The 17,010-nt window shown below is 42.8% G+C and overlaps 2 protein-coding genes across 3 annotated transcripts; both read left to right on the forward strand.

Moving 5' to 3' along the window:
• The first annotated feature begins 6,915 nt into the window (after window positions 1–6,915).
• LOC136459752 (uncharacterized) lies at window positions 6,916–12,309 on the forward strand. Of its 2 annotated transcripts, none has more exons than XM_066459589.1 (14): window positions 6,916–7,072; window positions 7,356–7,618; window positions 7,706–7,740; window positions 7,818–7,896; window positions 7,990–8,068; window positions 8,393–8,473; window positions 8,560–8,690; window positions 9,202–9,255; window positions 9,758–9,917; window positions 10,214–10,433; window positions 10,938–11,045; window positions 11,171–11,296; window positions 11,470–11,521; window positions 11,801–12,309. In XM_066459589.1, exons 2-14 carry the CDS (start codon window positions 7,418–7,420, stop codon window positions 11,948–11,950), a joined length of 1,476 nt encoding a protein of 491 aa, XP_066315686.1. In that variant the 5' UTR covers window positions 6,916–7,072; window positions 7,356–7,417; the 3' UTR covers window positions 11,951–12,309. The 2 variants fall into 2 exon arrangements, with proteins under 2 accessions (XP_066315686.1, XP_066315687.1); XM_066459590.1 differs by having other exon boundaries at window positions 6,920–7,072; window positions 7,336–7,618.
• Window positions 12,310–14,108: 1,799 nt separating this feature from the next.
• Window positions 14,109–16,903, forward strand: LOC136459753 (AP-4 complex subunit epsilon-like). Its single transcript, XM_066459591.1, has 6 exons — window positions 14,109–14,894; window positions 15,301–15,486; window positions 15,624–15,839; window positions 15,932–16,042; window positions 16,341–16,538; window positions 16,628–16,903. Exons 1-6 carry the CDS (start codon window positions 14,292–14,294, stop codon window positions 16,790–16,792), a joined length of 1,479 nt encoding a protein of 492 aa, XP_066315688.1. The 5' UTR covers window positions 14,109–14,291; the 3' UTR covers window positions 16,793–16,903.
• The last annotated feature ends 107 nt before the right edge of the window (window positions 16,904–17,010 follow it).

Consider the following 17,010-nt stretch of genomic DNA (forward strand, 5'->3'; position numbering starts at 1 on the left):
ATCATGATAGGCGTGAACCATAGGCGAACGCGAAGCACGAAGCCATAGTACCGCAGTAACTCCTAAAGAGGGATGGGTCAGTCATGCACTATATGTGTCGGGTTCATAAACCTGGGGTCCCTCATAGACCGGCTTCCCAACAAATGCTTGGCCCAGCAGGCAAGGACTGGGACCAACCGACTGGGGACACCCGCTCGGTAAGGACCAGGAAATGGATGGAGAAAGTAAGGCAGGGCACACAAGTCAAACCGCAATACCAGGGACAGTACCCTACGCACCTACCAGGCAGTACCCTATGATCCTCCCGACATGACAGAACCCAAGCAGTGTTGTAGGCGTCGACATTTTCCCCTACAGTATTGTGGACGTCATTAACTCCCATATGGTAAGGCTCCCCCACATGCCTATGGGCATCAACAGTGTTGTGGGCGTTGGCATTAAACCGTACCAGGCAAACATGGTAAAACCCCTTACATATCTCTAGGTATCAACCATATGGTGGGCGCCGATGTCTGCCATACCCGAAGAGGACAACACAACCTCCCACGTACATCTAACATTCAACAGTATTATGGGCGCCTACCATCGTCCTGTACCCACCGACATGGGCAACAAGACTTAGTAGCAAACATACTCCTTCCCTCTTACTTATAAGGTCATCCCCTTCATCTATAAAAGGGGATGCACTCTCTTCCAATAGATAGATTGATTAGATTGATCAAGTTCACTAGTATACAATAGCAGAACCACCAGGTTCAAACCACGAGCACACGCTTGAACACTTAGCATATAGCGGAGCTCCCATCGCTTTCGGTCCCTCTAACCAGAGTCCGACCGGACCTCTTGTACCCCTAACTCTCTCATTCTCGTTTGTAACCCCACTACAAACTTTGAGCACCTAGGCTCAGAAATAAAGTCACCGACCGACTTAAACTAGACGTAGGGCACGTTGCCTGAACCAGTATAAACCCTGTGTCATTGAGTGCTAGGCCACCTCCGATCACAATATATGGCAAAACTATAAATATTTACTTATTGGTCACTTTTTACACCGACAATACGACTCGCGTGACATCTACAAAGGGCGCATCTACTAGCAATATAGTCAAGACGACTTAAAACAGTACCAACACGACCGACTTAAAGATCATATGCTATGCGAGAGTCAGTCCATCGGAGAAAAACTAGTTAAACCTATTCCGGATGCTCAACTATAGCAATAGGGCTACTTATATACTTTGTAGTTAAATACCCTAACTTTTTGCACAAGTAGGTTGTCAAATTTTAGTTTAGAAAAGGATTTTGAAGCTTTATTTCCTCATTTATGCTCTAATACCACCTATGGCAAAACTGCCTAATCCAATGTCTCCCAGGAGTACTTGTCTTCTATTAGACACTAAGTACTTAAGAGAGGACACTAAACTACGTAGTTCCGTCGAGCACACCCCAAGAAAGAACTTGAAAATCTATATTTTCCATCAGGATCATAAATAAGAGAATAAAGCTTACAATATTTTTAAGTCATTTCTTACATCACTTTATTATAGTACCAGGATAATACCTTAATTTGTTATAACAACAGAATATAACAATGCTATCAAAGTTACATCAAAAGAAGAATTACTTTAATGACATGGTGGAGCATTGACATAGTGGATATTTTATACAAGAGATGCTAACATATTTTACATCTTTTTCTATAAAAACCTTTCATGAGGGTTATAAATAAACACTATTATCGTAGCATGAAAGGAATCCTCTTTGAGCCCACCAGGAGGTTTCCACACACAAGAGTCAGCTCTAAGCATCCTCCGATCACCTGCAACAGGGGAATAAAACCCTGAGTACTTGAATATACTTAGCAAGACTTACCCGATAGAAGAAAAATAAAAGACTCCAAGGATATGCAAGGTTATCTGACTTGTGGGTTATTACATCTGTGGAAGTATTACTAAATGTGTGTCCTTATATTCAACTTCATTAGTAGTCATCATTAGTTCATTAACTAACCATTCTATGTAAGCACCTATGCTACTTTCAAGCAGGTGGTAAGCAATCAGAACCATTTTACCATCTTTCATACTCCAGTTCTTACTATGGTGCTAGACCATAGTCAAGTAGGTACCATATCACATGACGATTCACGAACCAATATATCCCAGCTAGGTTCCCCGAAACACACGCCCCACTTGTACCCTAGGCACAAGCAAGACCAACCCACCACTCTCCTATCAAGGGGTCTAGGTCCCCGTCCAAACTTGGACTCCAAGCCCCCACTCCTAGGTCCCGGACTCAGTGTGGTGCTTAGACCTCCACCATCCCCGTCTCCAATCAGTCAGTCTGGAAAGAGCCAGAACCCACGACAAGAGAGCAATGAGTCTTCCCGCTCCCATAAGCAAGTATGTGCTCAGAATAACAAGTCTGTGACCTGACTACCATCCACAGCAATGGATAGTCCTCAATCGATACCAGGCGGAATAAGTGCAATCTGAGCCTTGCTCGAATACCTAACCAAATCCAGATTCAAAGTACTATTCTGTCCGGTCTGCAATTATCATTCATATATATTTCATGTGACATAACAATAATATATTTCCTATCTCTTGCGAGTGACAGATAATCACTCGTCTTCTATTGGATCCTATAGCATAGCAATCTACATGATCCTGACATACTAGTAGGACTCATAGGATAAGGATATATATGCAAGTGGTTTTCATTCAACTCCTTAAAACTTAATGCACAAGCATAAGATAAAGTGCAGAATAATAGAGGTTATGCACCGGAGCTTGCCTAGGTAAGATATAACTAAAAGTTAGTATTACATCATGGTGTCACGATCATCAAGGCACCATCTTTTTTGCTACTTCAGTTGACTCCCTAATCCATCGTTGTTCCTATTATGATATACATGGATGCAACGCAGAGACGCAATTAATCAACAGTAACCACAACTCTTAAAAATACGATTACGCTCCACAAGCTAACAAGCTAGCTTAAATGACTAACGTACTGGTCTACGTAACCACGTCATCAAGTAAGGCTTTGTCTCTGAAAAAATATTTTAGTTTTAAAATCCCAAGGTGCTTTGACATTTAATTGATTAAATATATATTTTTGAACTAGGGCTCATTTAGCAACCTTAGCAAACTAATTATTATGGAGCTACAAAAATTATAGTGAGCACCTAATAATATTAGGGATTTACTGTAAAAGTTTTAGAACCAACACTATCACCAATTTATCACAAAAATTCCTTCAACTTTATATTATACAATATTAAGCATCTCAAATTAATTATATAACTCCTAGAAATATTGCAAAACTATGTGAACAAAATATACTAGCAGATAGAGAACAATTTTAGGAACCTAACAAAATTTATTTCACAATTTTTGTTAACTACATAATTTTATACTGAATTTACAAGTTTACCTTAGAAACTAAATTAGAAAATGCATAGAAAAGGAAAAGGGCCGGTGGTGACCATTCGGCCTGGCAACCCAGCGTGGCACGGTGGCCTAGCATGGCCCAAGGCTAGGGCGCGTGCGCCCGCATTTTGCAAAAGAGGGCTTGGATTTTTTAATAATCACGCAGAGCAACGGAACACTATTACTACAGACTCACGCTTTGCATTAAAGACCCTGCAATGTGTTGCCTTTGCAACGGGGCGGTCCTCGGTGTACCCACACGCGGCGGCGCAGCACACCGGCGATAACGGTGGTTACATCGGGCAAACTAGGCTTGCTATGATGGCATTAAGGTGCTGACCACCATCTACGGCTAAACGCGTAAGGATGGGTGGCGGTTATGGACTCGGAGGCGCACTGTTGCGGACTGCAGCGGCGAGCAGCTATCCACGGCGACGGCGCGACTGTTCCGACGAACCTACGTACGCTTGGCAGAGTAGAAGTGGCAGATAAGCATCAATGGCTCACTGTGGTGGACGCCCTACTGACGGTTGAAGCAGGGGAGCGCTGCAACGGTCTGGACACATGTGACTGAGCGAGGCGGTGGCGCTCTGCAATGGACACTGTCGCGTCACCCCACCGACGATGAGCACCCTAGCCAAAACAGTGTGAGCACCGGATAGAGGGAGTCAAGGCAAGCTCAGAGTTATGAGCAATTGAACTGCTACCACTCCTACCTGCCTTACCCCCAACCCTCGGGTCACGGCGGCGCACATGACCGACGGTGAGGAGAAACTGAAGTTAATCATTGACAGACCACGGCTGGGCTCGATGAGAATGCGACACCTAGCTAACTTACTAAGCTACCCACCGGTGTGAGGAATTAGACTGGGAAGCCTTGGACTGGTGATTAAGAAAGGGAGAGGGAGAGCGGTGCACTGCCACCGTCACATCACAGAAAGCGGCCCCGGCAGAGAAGGCTGCCCACAACCCGACGAGACACGGCAGCACGAGAATATGACCGCTCGAGCGAAGGATAGGCGGCGCGTCGGTTAGCGCTAGATGGAGCCAAAAGGTGTGCCCGTGTGCGGCCACGCGCACGCAGCAGCACGGCGTCGCGATGCAATAACTACGTACGACGTCGAGCTCGGGTTCGGTAGGTGGGTTGTGTGGCTGAGGGCGAGCGCTGCAGTAACCAAAACAACAAGAGGACAAGATGTAGCCCTATAGGTGCGCTTGGACAGCGTCACGTCGGTAGCGTCCCGCGCATGGCGGAGCGCGGCTACGGCCACGCCTGGCCCAGCGAGTAGACGACGCCACTTGGCTGGTCAGTGGGACAGCGGCCACGGCCACATAGTACGCCAACCAACGCGCGGCACAGCGTGTGGTAGCAGCGGCCGACAGCGGTGCAGGTAGCCCGCGATGGCACGATATCGAACGCAATGACCATGTTCCCGGGCCCGAACGGCCAAACCACATGCGAACCACGAATTTTAAAGCATCAAAACCAACCGCTTAGAGCCCAGTTGAGATTAAAACAAGAGTTCAAGATTCTAGTAGCCACTAAGTGCTTCTCGTCCGAGCAACGGGCATGGCCGGAGAGTGAGCATTGAGGGAGATAGAGAGGTGCCAACAGGAGCTCGTCGTGCTGAACACCACTTCGCGAACCAAGCACCGAACCAGGGTTCACAGCCCGTTCTAGTGAAGTTAGGGCAATTTTTTGAGCGGACAACGTGACATCCAACACAATTTCGACCCATGCCATGCTCAAGCACTCACTTTGATACAATCAACAATACCAAAACATGCAACAAGTGTTTAAACATTTTAGCTAGAATTTAAATGTCAAGATAGCATTGTCTTACTACTTTTTCATACTGGTTGAAGTTAAGGATTTCAATTGAGGCTAAGTACTCATTAACTCTTTTATCGTAATTTTTAATAGATCTAAACCTGGTTAACTTTAACCAGCATATACTTCATGCAATAGTCCATACCTTATACTAACCCATAGGAGCAAAATATTTAAACACTATTTAACTATTTTGCTCAATATAATTCGCCAAAAATGGTATTTTAACAATAGTTCAAGTGTTCGCCGACTTAACGAAAATAGCTTATCTTAACGTTAAATTTGATTTTTTAAGCTCCCAAAACACTAGTTAACAACATCTATTTTCCAAAAGTTAAAATCGCATTTTCATCTGCTAAACTTGTACTTCAATTTTTATTTAAGTACTAAATACAAGTTATGTTTGATCCTTGTTCCTAGAAATTGTTTTTCGCCTCACGTGCGTTATAAATTTTTAAAACCTAGAAACTTGTTAGGCTAATCCTTCTCCAACCTAAATTTCAGTGCTAAACAAGCTCCTAAAGTGGGGGCCTGGAGTGGGCGAGAGGCGAGCTGTGCCGGTAGAGAGGTCCTACTGAAATCAGTGGCTCTGACAGTTCCTACCTATCCAATGAGCTGCTTCCTAATCCCGAAAGACACCTGTCGGAAAATGAAAACGGTGATCTCAAACTACTGGTGGGGCAGCTCGGCTGATAGCAGACATATGCATTGGCAGCGTTGGGAACGTCTACGAGACCCATGGTGGAGGGAGGTATGGGTTTCCAAGATCTCAGGTTGTTTAACCTTGCTATGCTGGGGAAGCAGGGATGGAGATTAATTGAGAATCCAGACTCTCCGTGTGAAGGTTCTGAAAGGACGTTATTTTCATGATGCGGATTTCTTAACAACAACCCGGAAGAAACACGCTAGCCACACTTAGCGTGCAATTCTGGAGGGGAGGGAGGTCTTGAAGAAATGTTTGCTGCGGAGAATTGGAGATGGCAGCGCAACAATTTGGTGGGACCGATGGCTACCAAACCACTTTGGCGGACGACCGATCGCCGTGCCGGATAATCCACAGGTCCGCATGGTTTCCGATCTGATAACGCCGAGTAAGGTTTGGAATGAGAGTCTGATCAGACAAATCTTTGTCGATGTCAAACTGATGTAGTGGAACATGTGCCGATTCTCCTAATCAGTCCGAGTTGAAGCACTTCCCTGCCATCCAAAATTGATCGCCAGATTTTAGAGGGGGTGGAGCCAAGATTAGCCTCTACAAGATCACCTTGTGGAAAATAAACCGCCATTAAAATCTGGGCGCTCAAAGATGCCGGTTCTTCGAGGATCCGCCAGACCTGCTTCGCAAGCACAGCAAGACTGAATAGCTCTATATCTTAGAAGCATATTCCCTCAAAAAACTTTGACATAATCATATCATCCCATACCACCCAGCATATCTTCCTCTTTCCCTCCTTACTCCCCTTCCCCACCAGAATTGCCTCCGAAGGCCACAGCTGAAAAAAAAAAATGGAGCACAACAATCCTAAACAGGCCGTTTGGCACTTCGGCAGGCTTCTGCAGGAGCCCGTTCCAATGTGCCCTGCCAAACTGGGCCTGGCAGGTGGGCCCAGACATTCTTCACTCCTAGAGTACAGACAGCACCGGGCTCCGTTCACCGCCTTGCCTTCTCTTCTCCGGTTCCCCGCGTGCGCGCGCGTGCTCGCTCTCGTGGCGCAACTCGGCGACCGCCGCCGCCGCCGCCGCCGCCGCTCTACGCCAGGTGCCCAGGTCTAGCCTTGTCGGTCCTTTGCCGGCGACGACCACCCACACGGTATGCGCACTCCTTCTCTCCCCTCTCTGCTGTGCGAACTGAGCACCCGAACCCTAACTTAATCTATTTGGGTATTTGTATTGGGGTCTGATCTAATTACAAGTTTATATATGTATTACGTAACTTATAATTTTTTGCGAAAGTCATTGGGTGTACATGTGTACGCCAATGTTCTTTACTTGGTCCGCCCGCGACGATATCTGTATTTGATTTTAGGGCAAAAAAACTGTATTTTTAACCTAATTATTTGCTGATGTTGCTAGGTGACTGCCTTGTGTTGCAGATTGTGAGATCAGACGCCAGAAGTTCAGCTAGGAGTGCATCTTGTTTACCTGTTGCTTAATCATGGACAACACTCAGAATCAACCACTACCACCTGGTGTTGGAACATGGCCGCAGGCACCTCCCAGTCACCAGCCACAATGCCATGCTGATCTGCAGTCTTATCATCCACTTGATGCTAGACCTGACAATGCTAGTGCCAATAGTAGTGGTAGTGCAGCAAACATTGAGTCAGCTGTCCAAGAGGCTGTTCTTCACGCGCAGGTATTCATATATCCCCCAGATTATGTTCTCAGAGTTGCAGTTATGCTTCTGTTTAATTGATCTCTGGTAGTTGTTTATGATAACTAGGACATTGAGACCCAGCAAGTAATACAGAATCAAAGGTGTGTTTTGTCCCATTTCATTCTGTACTAGTTATTAGCAGCTGCTTGATGTTGCTGTTGCATATTTTTTCAATCAGATACGCAAACACAACAAGTGAATCTACAACATATGGGGAAGACTTACTTTCGAACCGCCGTGACCCTAGTGCATTGAAGGTGATTGATCTTGATCGCGAGTCTTTTTTCTTCTTTATGTGTTTTTCTGTATGTATTTCATTAGTTTAATCATTTTTTGTCTTGGTTTTTTAGGAGCACTTATTAAAGATGACAGCTGATCATCGTGCAGAGATGGCAAGCAAACGGGGGAAGCCACTTCATCCAAACAATGGTCATTGTCTTTCCATGATAATGCTGTATTTACCTATTTTTAATTAGTTCCTCCATTTTCAGTTGTCCACTTGTAGAGTGTATAAGCAACTATGATGATCTTCATTTTGCATCTGTACTGAGCATTAGTCATGGAGATTGGTAATTCGGTCTCACGGCTTATGTATATTTCTGCTAACTGTAGTAATTTTAGTTATCATTTAATTTAATATATTTTTTCTGTTACACAGTCTGTAGCTATGAAGTTGCTGTTTACTTGCTAGTTTTCTTCAAGTACATAACGGGGTATCTCTTTCCCGAACCTGATGATTGAACATGCTTACAGGCAACTGTGAAATTGGCAATGGCTATGGTGTACCAGGAGGCGGTGCTTACTATGCTGCAAACTTGCCAAGTGCTCAAATGAGTATGTCACATCTCTAAATTACTTGCTGCCAACTTGCAGACCAGCGAACGGGGCCATAAGGGCTAACTATTTGCCTTTTTCTTCAGATAAACCTAGAGATGAAACTGATAAAGCAAAATGTGCAAACGATCTCCCTGATTTTTTGAAGCAGAGGTTAAGGGCAAGGGGAATTCTCAAAGATGAGACAGCAAATAAGAACAACACGGGTACACAGACTGTAAGTTGCTAATTTCTTTGGAAACTAAAGTGGGAAGGTGGAAACTAAGTACTGGTAGTTGGGATAACGTTGATCTAGTGCCAGCACAATCTTATTATTCAGCAGTAGGCAAGTATTATTACCCTGCAGTTGTGTCTGAGTGCCTGAGTCAGGTCTTTGGTCTTAGTCCGCAGGTGTAGTCTTCTTTGTTTGTTCTCTGGTTCTGTTCTTTACAAACTTCTGCATTTATCCTTGGTTCGAAAAGGAAAAAAATGCCACATGGGCATGGAAAAAGATATTATCTAGCATATGAACTAATGAAAACTGTATGGTTGATTAAAAGTGGACTTACCTACATAAATCCAAAAGAACAATGGGAAATTTGATGATACTGAAAAACGTTAGAAAAGATGCCTTTTGTCTTTATCATTAGCTTGCACACATGACAAATTTGATGTGCAATTGATATTTTTATCTAGCACATTTTTTGTGTTAATTGATATGTCATTCGTTTTGTGCCACTGAATTACAGGTGGATTCTCAAGAAAGCCAGAACAAATCTGCTCAAAAGTTTCCTCCTGGTTGGGTGAGTTTGTGCCCAAGTACTTTCTTTTTTGGTTATTTTTCTGCTTTGTCATGTGGTTATCAGTTGAAATGTTTAGCCAATAGCCATTATATGTTTTCTTGGCCAATTCACAGTGCACCAGTACAAGGGGTACCATAAACTGATAACAATTTTCTATTTGTTTTCACTGTGGTTTATAGGATAAGAGGATAATAATTACTACCTTTGTCCAATCATAGGATGAATGCAGCCATCCTTTTTTTATGGATTTGACCATGAATATACACTGAGATAATTAGATCTGCCACATTGCAGTGATATTAATAGATTTGTTACAAAAATTACTTCCACTTCATTATCTTTCAGTAATTTTGTGAACATATAATTGGAAAAAGTATTGTTCAGGGTGTGTGTGTGCTGGAGATTGTTTTCATGTCCAAAAGGATAGGTAACAGAGAAGGGAGGTAGTATAGATGCACAAGAGCTGGCTATTCTGCACTAAGGCTGACTTGTTTGGATTCAGGTTGAAGCAAAGGACCCGACAACTGGTGCACCTTACTTCTACAATCAAAGCACTGGAGTGAGTCAATGGGATCGCCCTGTCAATGTTTTGAATACCATGCAACATCAAGTTCCTCCATCCTTGCCAGAGAACTGGGAGGAGGCAATTGACAAATCAACAGGTAGAAGAGCAAAAAATTCTAATTTATCTCAGACTTGGCCCATATACATTAGCCCTGAATTTTCAAAGGTTCCAAAAAAATTTGAAATGTCCAGAACTCCAGATGCAAGACCAGAAACTGGCCAGACATTAAGCTATAAATAGGAAGCTGAGTTGGACAAGCCATCCTTTAGAACATTTAATAAAATTACATGAGACCTTTTCATGACCTTTGTTACATTTTTTAATTGCTTGCTGATAGTGTGCGTGTGTGGCATTACCATCCTCAGTCTAATGTGTCATGTGCATTAATATTAGGCCACAAATACTATTATAACACGAAGACACAGACAACACAGTGGGAACCTCCTACTTCTGTGAACACCAGTGTTACACCTCCAGCTTCCACCAACACTGCAGTTGAGCCAGTCGCTCAAACTGCAGATATTTGGAACTCTCAAATGCAGAGATGTTTGGGCTGTGGCGGATGGGGAGTTGGTCTTGTCCAACCCTGGGGATACTGCAATCACTGCACAAGGTAATCTGTTTAATCTCACCCATTTAAGTTGATCAAATGTTTTATTGTGAAGCTTGATCTATATATTAATTTTATGTGTACTCACATAAAATGGGGTCGAAGGCATTGACCCTCGACTCGGAAACGACATCCCTGACCTGGGTACATGGGGTCATACAAGCAGGGTCATCTTCGACCCCACCATGTAAAAACCTCTCCAAGTAGCGTACCACGTTTCGTGACTCCGTTGGCCCGGGAACTTTGTGACTATGATTTTATCTATCTCGAATCTCGTATAGATGACATGATATTGTTATATAAGTATACTTTGAATGGATCTCTGTGATCTAACCCACATTCATGATTTTGTCATTGACCTATGTGCTGCCAATATAGCACCAGATCTAATCTTGCATGTTTTGTCTTTATTATGTTATGATTTATGAACCATTGGTAACACCAAATCCAAATGAACAAACATTGAGAAACATAGCTAAACTGTTTGCTGGTAAATACTCATGGCAGGGTTCAAAATCTTCCTTTTCAACAGTATCCATCTTATGCAAATAATACAATGCACGCCAGTGGTAACAATGCTCCCAAAACTCAGGGGAATGTTTCAGCTAAGGACAGGTATAATAATACAAGCATTTTGGTTTGCTCCATGGCTGTGCTTCTTCCATGTGCTCTATGCACTACTTTATGTCTGGCCTCAGCTACTTAAGCAGAAAAGTGTCATTTGTTTCCTTTACATGCAGATCAAGCTCAAAACCACCCTTAGGGAAAACAAACAGAAAAGATCACCGCAAAAGAAATCGCGCCGAGGACGATGAGCTTGACCCAATGGACCCGAGTTCTTACTCAGATGCTCCACGTGGTGGCTGGTACATGACATCTCTCTTCCTTCTCAATGATTATCCAGTTGACTTTTGCAAGCTTTCATGGTGTTTGCTGTTAATGTATTCTTATTTTAGCTTTGTGCAACCAAGAAAGAATGTATATGCATAATAAATTATGTGTGCCCTGTGTTAATGGCGCGGCACTCTTGTTTTTGCAGGGTTGTTGGTTTGAAGGGTGTTCAACCACGAGCAGCAGATACTACCGCAGCTGTATGTTCTTTGATTTGCAAGATTTATTTTGTGTTCTCCTAGCCTGTAGTGGATATTAATAACATTAAGAACTTTGTATCCTGTCATGAAGTTGTGTTTTCTCTTTGTAATTCATATGGATATGTTATGGGGGGACTCAGGATTATGTGGAGGTCACTTGGCCACTAATAATGGGATTTCTATACAAACATGAAATGTAGTATTATTCATCCAGACACCAAATTCTGATTGTTTTATACTCGGAATAATGAGGCCTCATTTTTAATGTTTTAATTTCAGGGACCTTTGTTCCAACAAAGACCATATCCCTCACCGGGTGCTGTGTTGAGAAAAAATGCAGAGGTAGCAACCCATGGCAAGAAACGTGGTGGTATGGCTCCGATAACAAAAAGAGGAGATGGCAGCGACGGACTTGGGGAGGCAGATTAGTCTGTTGGTGAACTGAAATGTTGTGCAATCAGAATATCCTCGGTGGTTTTGTTTCAGGAGCTGCTAAACTATCATTGCACTCCTGAAGAAAATCGGAAAAATGTTTGGCTGCCAGATTTGAAACGAGGAAACTCACTACAGTTAACGAGGTTTTGTAGCTAGATTAAAGCTATAGTGTACTCGCTGGGCCTAGAGGCTAGAGCGATGTGAGCTCACTGCAGCTTGCTGGTGACACATTTACTGAGCTCAGCGCGATTTGCTGATGACATTCACTGTGCCCTTGGTGTAAATTTTATATTAACCTGTAATTTGTAATTGGAAAGAGAGTGATTTCAATGTAAAGAATTAACTTTTGTGTAGTGATGAATCATTCTAGCGATGCACGTAGCCAGTAAAAACATTGAGCATGTTGACGAAACATCTCGGTGGGCTAATTATCTCAATGAAACGCTACTACTCTCTTTGTTCCAAATCAAATTGTAGTCAGTTTTAGATTTGTTCTAAGTTAAGCCTTATAAATTTATTAATCAAGTTTATAAAAAATGTATAAACATTTATAACATCTATAACATATATTTTTGACAGTGTATATATTTGATATTGTAGATATTAATATACTTTTCTATAAACTTGATTAAGGTTAGATAAGTTTGATTTGTGATAATGCTAACATGACTTACAATTTAGAACAGAGAGAGGTTCACCTCAGTCAATTGACTTGCAGTGAAGTAGCTTGGGGACTTTTGGAAGCAAGAAAGACATTATTACATGCTTGATTATGGTTGTATTCTTCATAGCCGTTGTCTCAGTTAGCATGTTAACAACCTTTTGAGCATGCAAAAATCCCCAGCTTAAAGTGTTCGTCAATAGCAAGGCGTTTAGGATAACTTTTTTTTTTTTATCTTGAGACATACCAGCTCAATATTTTAGAGACTCCGCATTTGCATACGTACGGGTAAGCATTTGCGTCTGCACTTCTATTCACAAAGGGTGAAATATAACAAAAAGAAACTAGTTTAATCGAAACCACTCCAAGAAAAGTAATACTTGTTACCACCAAAAAAAAAACTTGGGAGTAATAAAACAATATACTATTGTAGATTCCACTCTAAGAAAAACAATACATTATTGCCACCAATGAAAAAAAAACTTGATGGAGTAATAAAACAATCTACTGTTGGAGAACCTGATGTCACAATATTTGAAAAAATATGTTGCAATTAGCACAAAGGAAAAAACTTGTTGGAACAATAAAACAATCTATTCTTGGAGAATATGATGTCTCAGCATTTGGAAAAAAATGTAATGCAAATTTAGGATAAAGCCTACCTTCGTCAATCTCAGTCTCAGTTCTTCGGATGTGCTCAAAAGGGTAGGTTGTGTATGCGTGCGTTCACGAGGGTGACTGGTGACCTATGAGTGTGCGTACATGTAAGAGTGTCTGCGTCTATACTGCAATTAAAAAAAAAAGGTTAAAACCTACCTTTCACACAAGTTTAAACACAGAGCTTATTGACTAATGTATCGTTTAGGTATATAATCCATTGGCTATTTAACAAGAATAACATGGAGAAGAGGCCTATGTAATAACAAACGGATAAAAATTATTTCATTTACACCGAATGAATGTCACACGTAGACATTCTAGTGACGCTATTATATTAGATCCGTTGTCTCCCATCGTTGAGTCCCCGCTGCCACTAGTCTTCCCTCCTCTCAAAACCATCATCTCTAAGCTCCGTCTCATTTCCCCCCTTTCAGTAACTAAGCCAGTAATTACATTAATATGCTAAAATTATCATATATTATAAAAAAATCAAATTAGTATACTAGTGCATTACTATTGACACCCAATTTACAATATTACTAAGAACTTTGTTTGCACAAATATAATGCCACGCACTATAGTATTTTGGATACCAAATCTAAGGATACTTTCCACTTAATTAATATAAAGTAAGTAAATATCATCAGTGAGAGTGTGAACAATAAAAACCAAACTGTTGAATCATTTTGAAACAGAGTTTAGTACACGGTTTAAATATTTCGTGCAGATTCTGATCGAGGAGTGAAAGACAACAAGGTTTTTGTGCCCTTGCAAATCAGAACAGATTTCAGTAAAACGACAGGAAAAAAGAGAGGAAAAAAGAAGGCCCTCCCGTCCGTCGCTAATCCCGATCCCGATCTCCAAGCAAACCCACCTCCCCGCCTGTCCCCCACTCGCCGATCCAGATCTCCTCCACCTCTCCACTCTCCCACTCCAACCGGACGCCTCTGTCGTTGCCGGCGGCGGTCGAGCCACACGCGCGCACTGCCGAGGAACCCGGAGCGGGCGCCGGCAATGGAGCAGCTGCGGACGATCGGCCGGGAGCTGGCGATGGGGTCGCAGGGCGGGTGGGGGCAGTCCAAGGAGTTCCTCGACCTCGTCAAGTCCATCGGCGAGGCGCGCTCCAAGGCGGAGGAGGACCGCATCATCGCGCGCGAGCTCGAGCACCTCAAGCGCCGCCTCGCGGACCCCGACGTGCCACGCCGCAAGATGAAGGAGCTCCTCCTCCGCCTCGTCTACGCCGAGATGCTCGGCCACGATGCCTCCTTCGGCCACATCCATGCCGTCAAGATGACCCACGACGAGTCGCTCCCGCTCAAGCGAACCGGCTACCTCGCCGTCGCGCTCTTCCTCGACGAGCGCCACGACCTTGTCATCCTCGTGGTCAACACCATCCAGAAGGACCTCAGGTCGGACAACTACCTCGTCGTCTGCGCAGCGCTCACCGCCGCGTGCCGCCTCATCGGTGAGGAGGCCATCCCTGCCGTGCTGCCCCAGGTCGTAGAGCTGCTCGCGCACCCGAAGGAGGCTGTGAGGAAGAAGGCCGTCATGGCACTGCACCGGTTCTACCAGCGATCCCCCTCCTCCGTCTCCCACCTTGTCTCCAACTTCCGCAAGGTCCGGCACTTTTCCCCTTCATTTTTATGGTGCTAAGTCCATATTTTAATATAATAACTGACCGAAACCGATATTGAATAGCTCATAATGATCATGCATAAGCTACAATTTTGTCTCAAAGGCACCCTACTGCCAATTCTGTTCAAGATGAATGTTAGTATGCATTTAGAAATGTCCCTTTTCACATTCCTTGATGTTTAGGATGTCACTCACAGGTTGCAAATTTGGACCGAATATGCATGGACTTCCCAAAATGAAATTTTTGCATGTGCAGTACATTTACTTATGTTCTTAAATTCTTGCAAGATAGAATAACTTTTCTTATCTTAAAAAAAAAAGAATAACTTTTCTTATTTTAATCTCTGCACGGAGCAATGAGGTTCTAAATTTATTTGTTGCTATACAGAGGCTCTGTGATAATGATCCAGGGGTGATGGGTGCAACTCTATGCCCCCTCTATGACCTGATTTTGGGGGAACCAAATTCGTACAAGGATTTAGTTGTTAGTTTTGTTAACATCCTCAAACAAGTTGCGGAGAGGAGGCTTCCGACTTCCTATGATTATCACCAAATGCCCGCACCGTTTATTCAGGTATGTGAGTTAAATTAAACATTATTTATTTGTTAGGTGTTGCTAGGTTGCCAGTGCGAGTTATGCTTCTTCTATGGGTTTAAGCCTTCAGTTGTCACCAAGCTATCTGCCTTAGATTTCGTTTCTGTCATCTGCAGATAAAACTACTGAAGATACTTGCTGTGCTTGGTAGTGGTGATAAACAAGCAAGTGGGCATATGTACACTGTATTGGGTGACATATTCAGGAAGGGTGACACTGCGAGCAACATTGGCAATGCTATACTGTATGAATGCATATGCTGTATTTCATCCATTTTCCCAAACCCTAAGATGCTAGAGGCTGCAGCTGAAACAACATCAAAGTTTCTGAAGGTTTGCACATGATCTTTGTTATGGGAAAAACAAATGGCATGTTGTGTTCTTTGGAGGCTAACCAACTTATTCATCCCTTTCGTTGATTGCAGAGTGATAGTCATAATCTTAAGTACATGGGCATTGATGCTCTTGGCCGGCTAATAAAAATAAATCCAGATATTGCAGAAGAGCACCAGCTGGCTGTCATTGATTGCTTAGAGGTGAGGGATGTGCCATGTGAAGCACTAAAAATGTATGATAAACATTGATTCTGTGATATGTTGCTGCCATCCATAGCGTTCATCCCTGTAACATGTTCTTCAATGCAAGAGAAGAAGACAGCCATTTTATTGTAGTCATGTTCTAGTTTCAGAACTTAACACAAGGAATGTTTTTTTTTCAGTTTATTATGTCCAACCTTAGTATACATATTTCTTTGTATCAGTGATTTAACATTTTTTTGTTACTGTGTTTTGTCAGTACCACTCTTGATTTCTCACTGTGTAATCCTGTGAATAGGACCCAGATGATACTTTGAAGCGCAAGACCTTTGAGCTTCTTTATAAGATGACAAACTCAACAAATGTTGAAGTGATTGTTGATAGGATGATTGAGTACATGATCAACATAACTGAACATCATTACAAGACAGAAATTGCATCACGTTGTGTTGAACTTGCAGAGCAATTTGCGCCTAGCAATCAGTGGTTCATCCAGGTAATTACATGAGTACTGGCCTAAATGTTGTCAAGCATCTTTTGTTGCTTCTTGAGAGCTGAACCTTTTCTTCCTCTATTTTCTTACAGACCATGAACAAAGTCTTTGAGCATGCTGGAGATCTTGTCAACATCAGAGTGGCGCACAATTTGATGCGGCTAATTGCTGAAGGCTTTGGAGAGGAGGATGAAGGTGCTGACAGTCAGCTAAGATCGTCGGCTGTATGTACTCTCAGCACCAAACTTTCATTGTAGCCACTTTCTTAACGCCAGACATGATTACTGTGGATAAATACACCTTCAATCATAATTTTATCCCCCAGTTGGTCAATTTCTCTTGAAATTTCGAAAACAAAAGGACTTACCTCGATTTAGCTTGATAAATTCACTTTAGTTGACCAATGACCGTATGGAGATAGGTTGAATTGGGAAACTTATGTAAAGCTGGCCCAAAGTGGATAGCTCCTGATTTC

Source organism: Miscanthus floridulus, chromosome 6 (genome assembly GCF_019320115.1).
Source record: "Miscanthus floridulus cultivar M001 chromosome 6, ASM1932011v1, whole genome shotgun sequence".
In the NCBI taxonomy this organism is placed as follows: Eukaryota; Viridiplantae; Streptophyta; class Magnoliopsida; order Poales; family Poaceae; genus Miscanthus; species Miscanthus floridulus.

Coding starts and splice junctions, on each gene's coding strand:
- LOC136459752 (XM_066459589.1), top strand. CDS start 7,418: ATGGACAACACTCAGAATCAACCACTACCACCTGGTGTTGGAACATGG. Junction 7,741..7,817: donor CAAGTAATACAGAATCAAAG/GTGTGTTTTGTC, acceptor TTTTTCAATCAG/ATACGCAAACACAACAAGTG. Junction 11,046..11,170: donor AATGTTTCAGCTAAGGACAG/GTATAATAATAC, acceptor CTTTACATGCAG/ATCAAGCTCAAAACCACCCT.
- LOC136459753 (XM_066459591.1), top strand. CDS start 14,292: ATGGAGCAGCTGCGGACGATCGGCCGGGAGCTGGCGATGGGGTCGCAG. Junction 14,895..15,300: donor TTGTCTCCAACTTCCGCAAG/GTCCGGCACTTT, acceptor GTTGCTATACAG/AGGCTCTGTGATAATGATCC. Junction 15,487..15,623: donor TGCCCGCACCGTTTATTCAG/GTATGTGAGTTA, acceptor TGTCATCTGCAG/ATAAAACTACTGAAGATACT.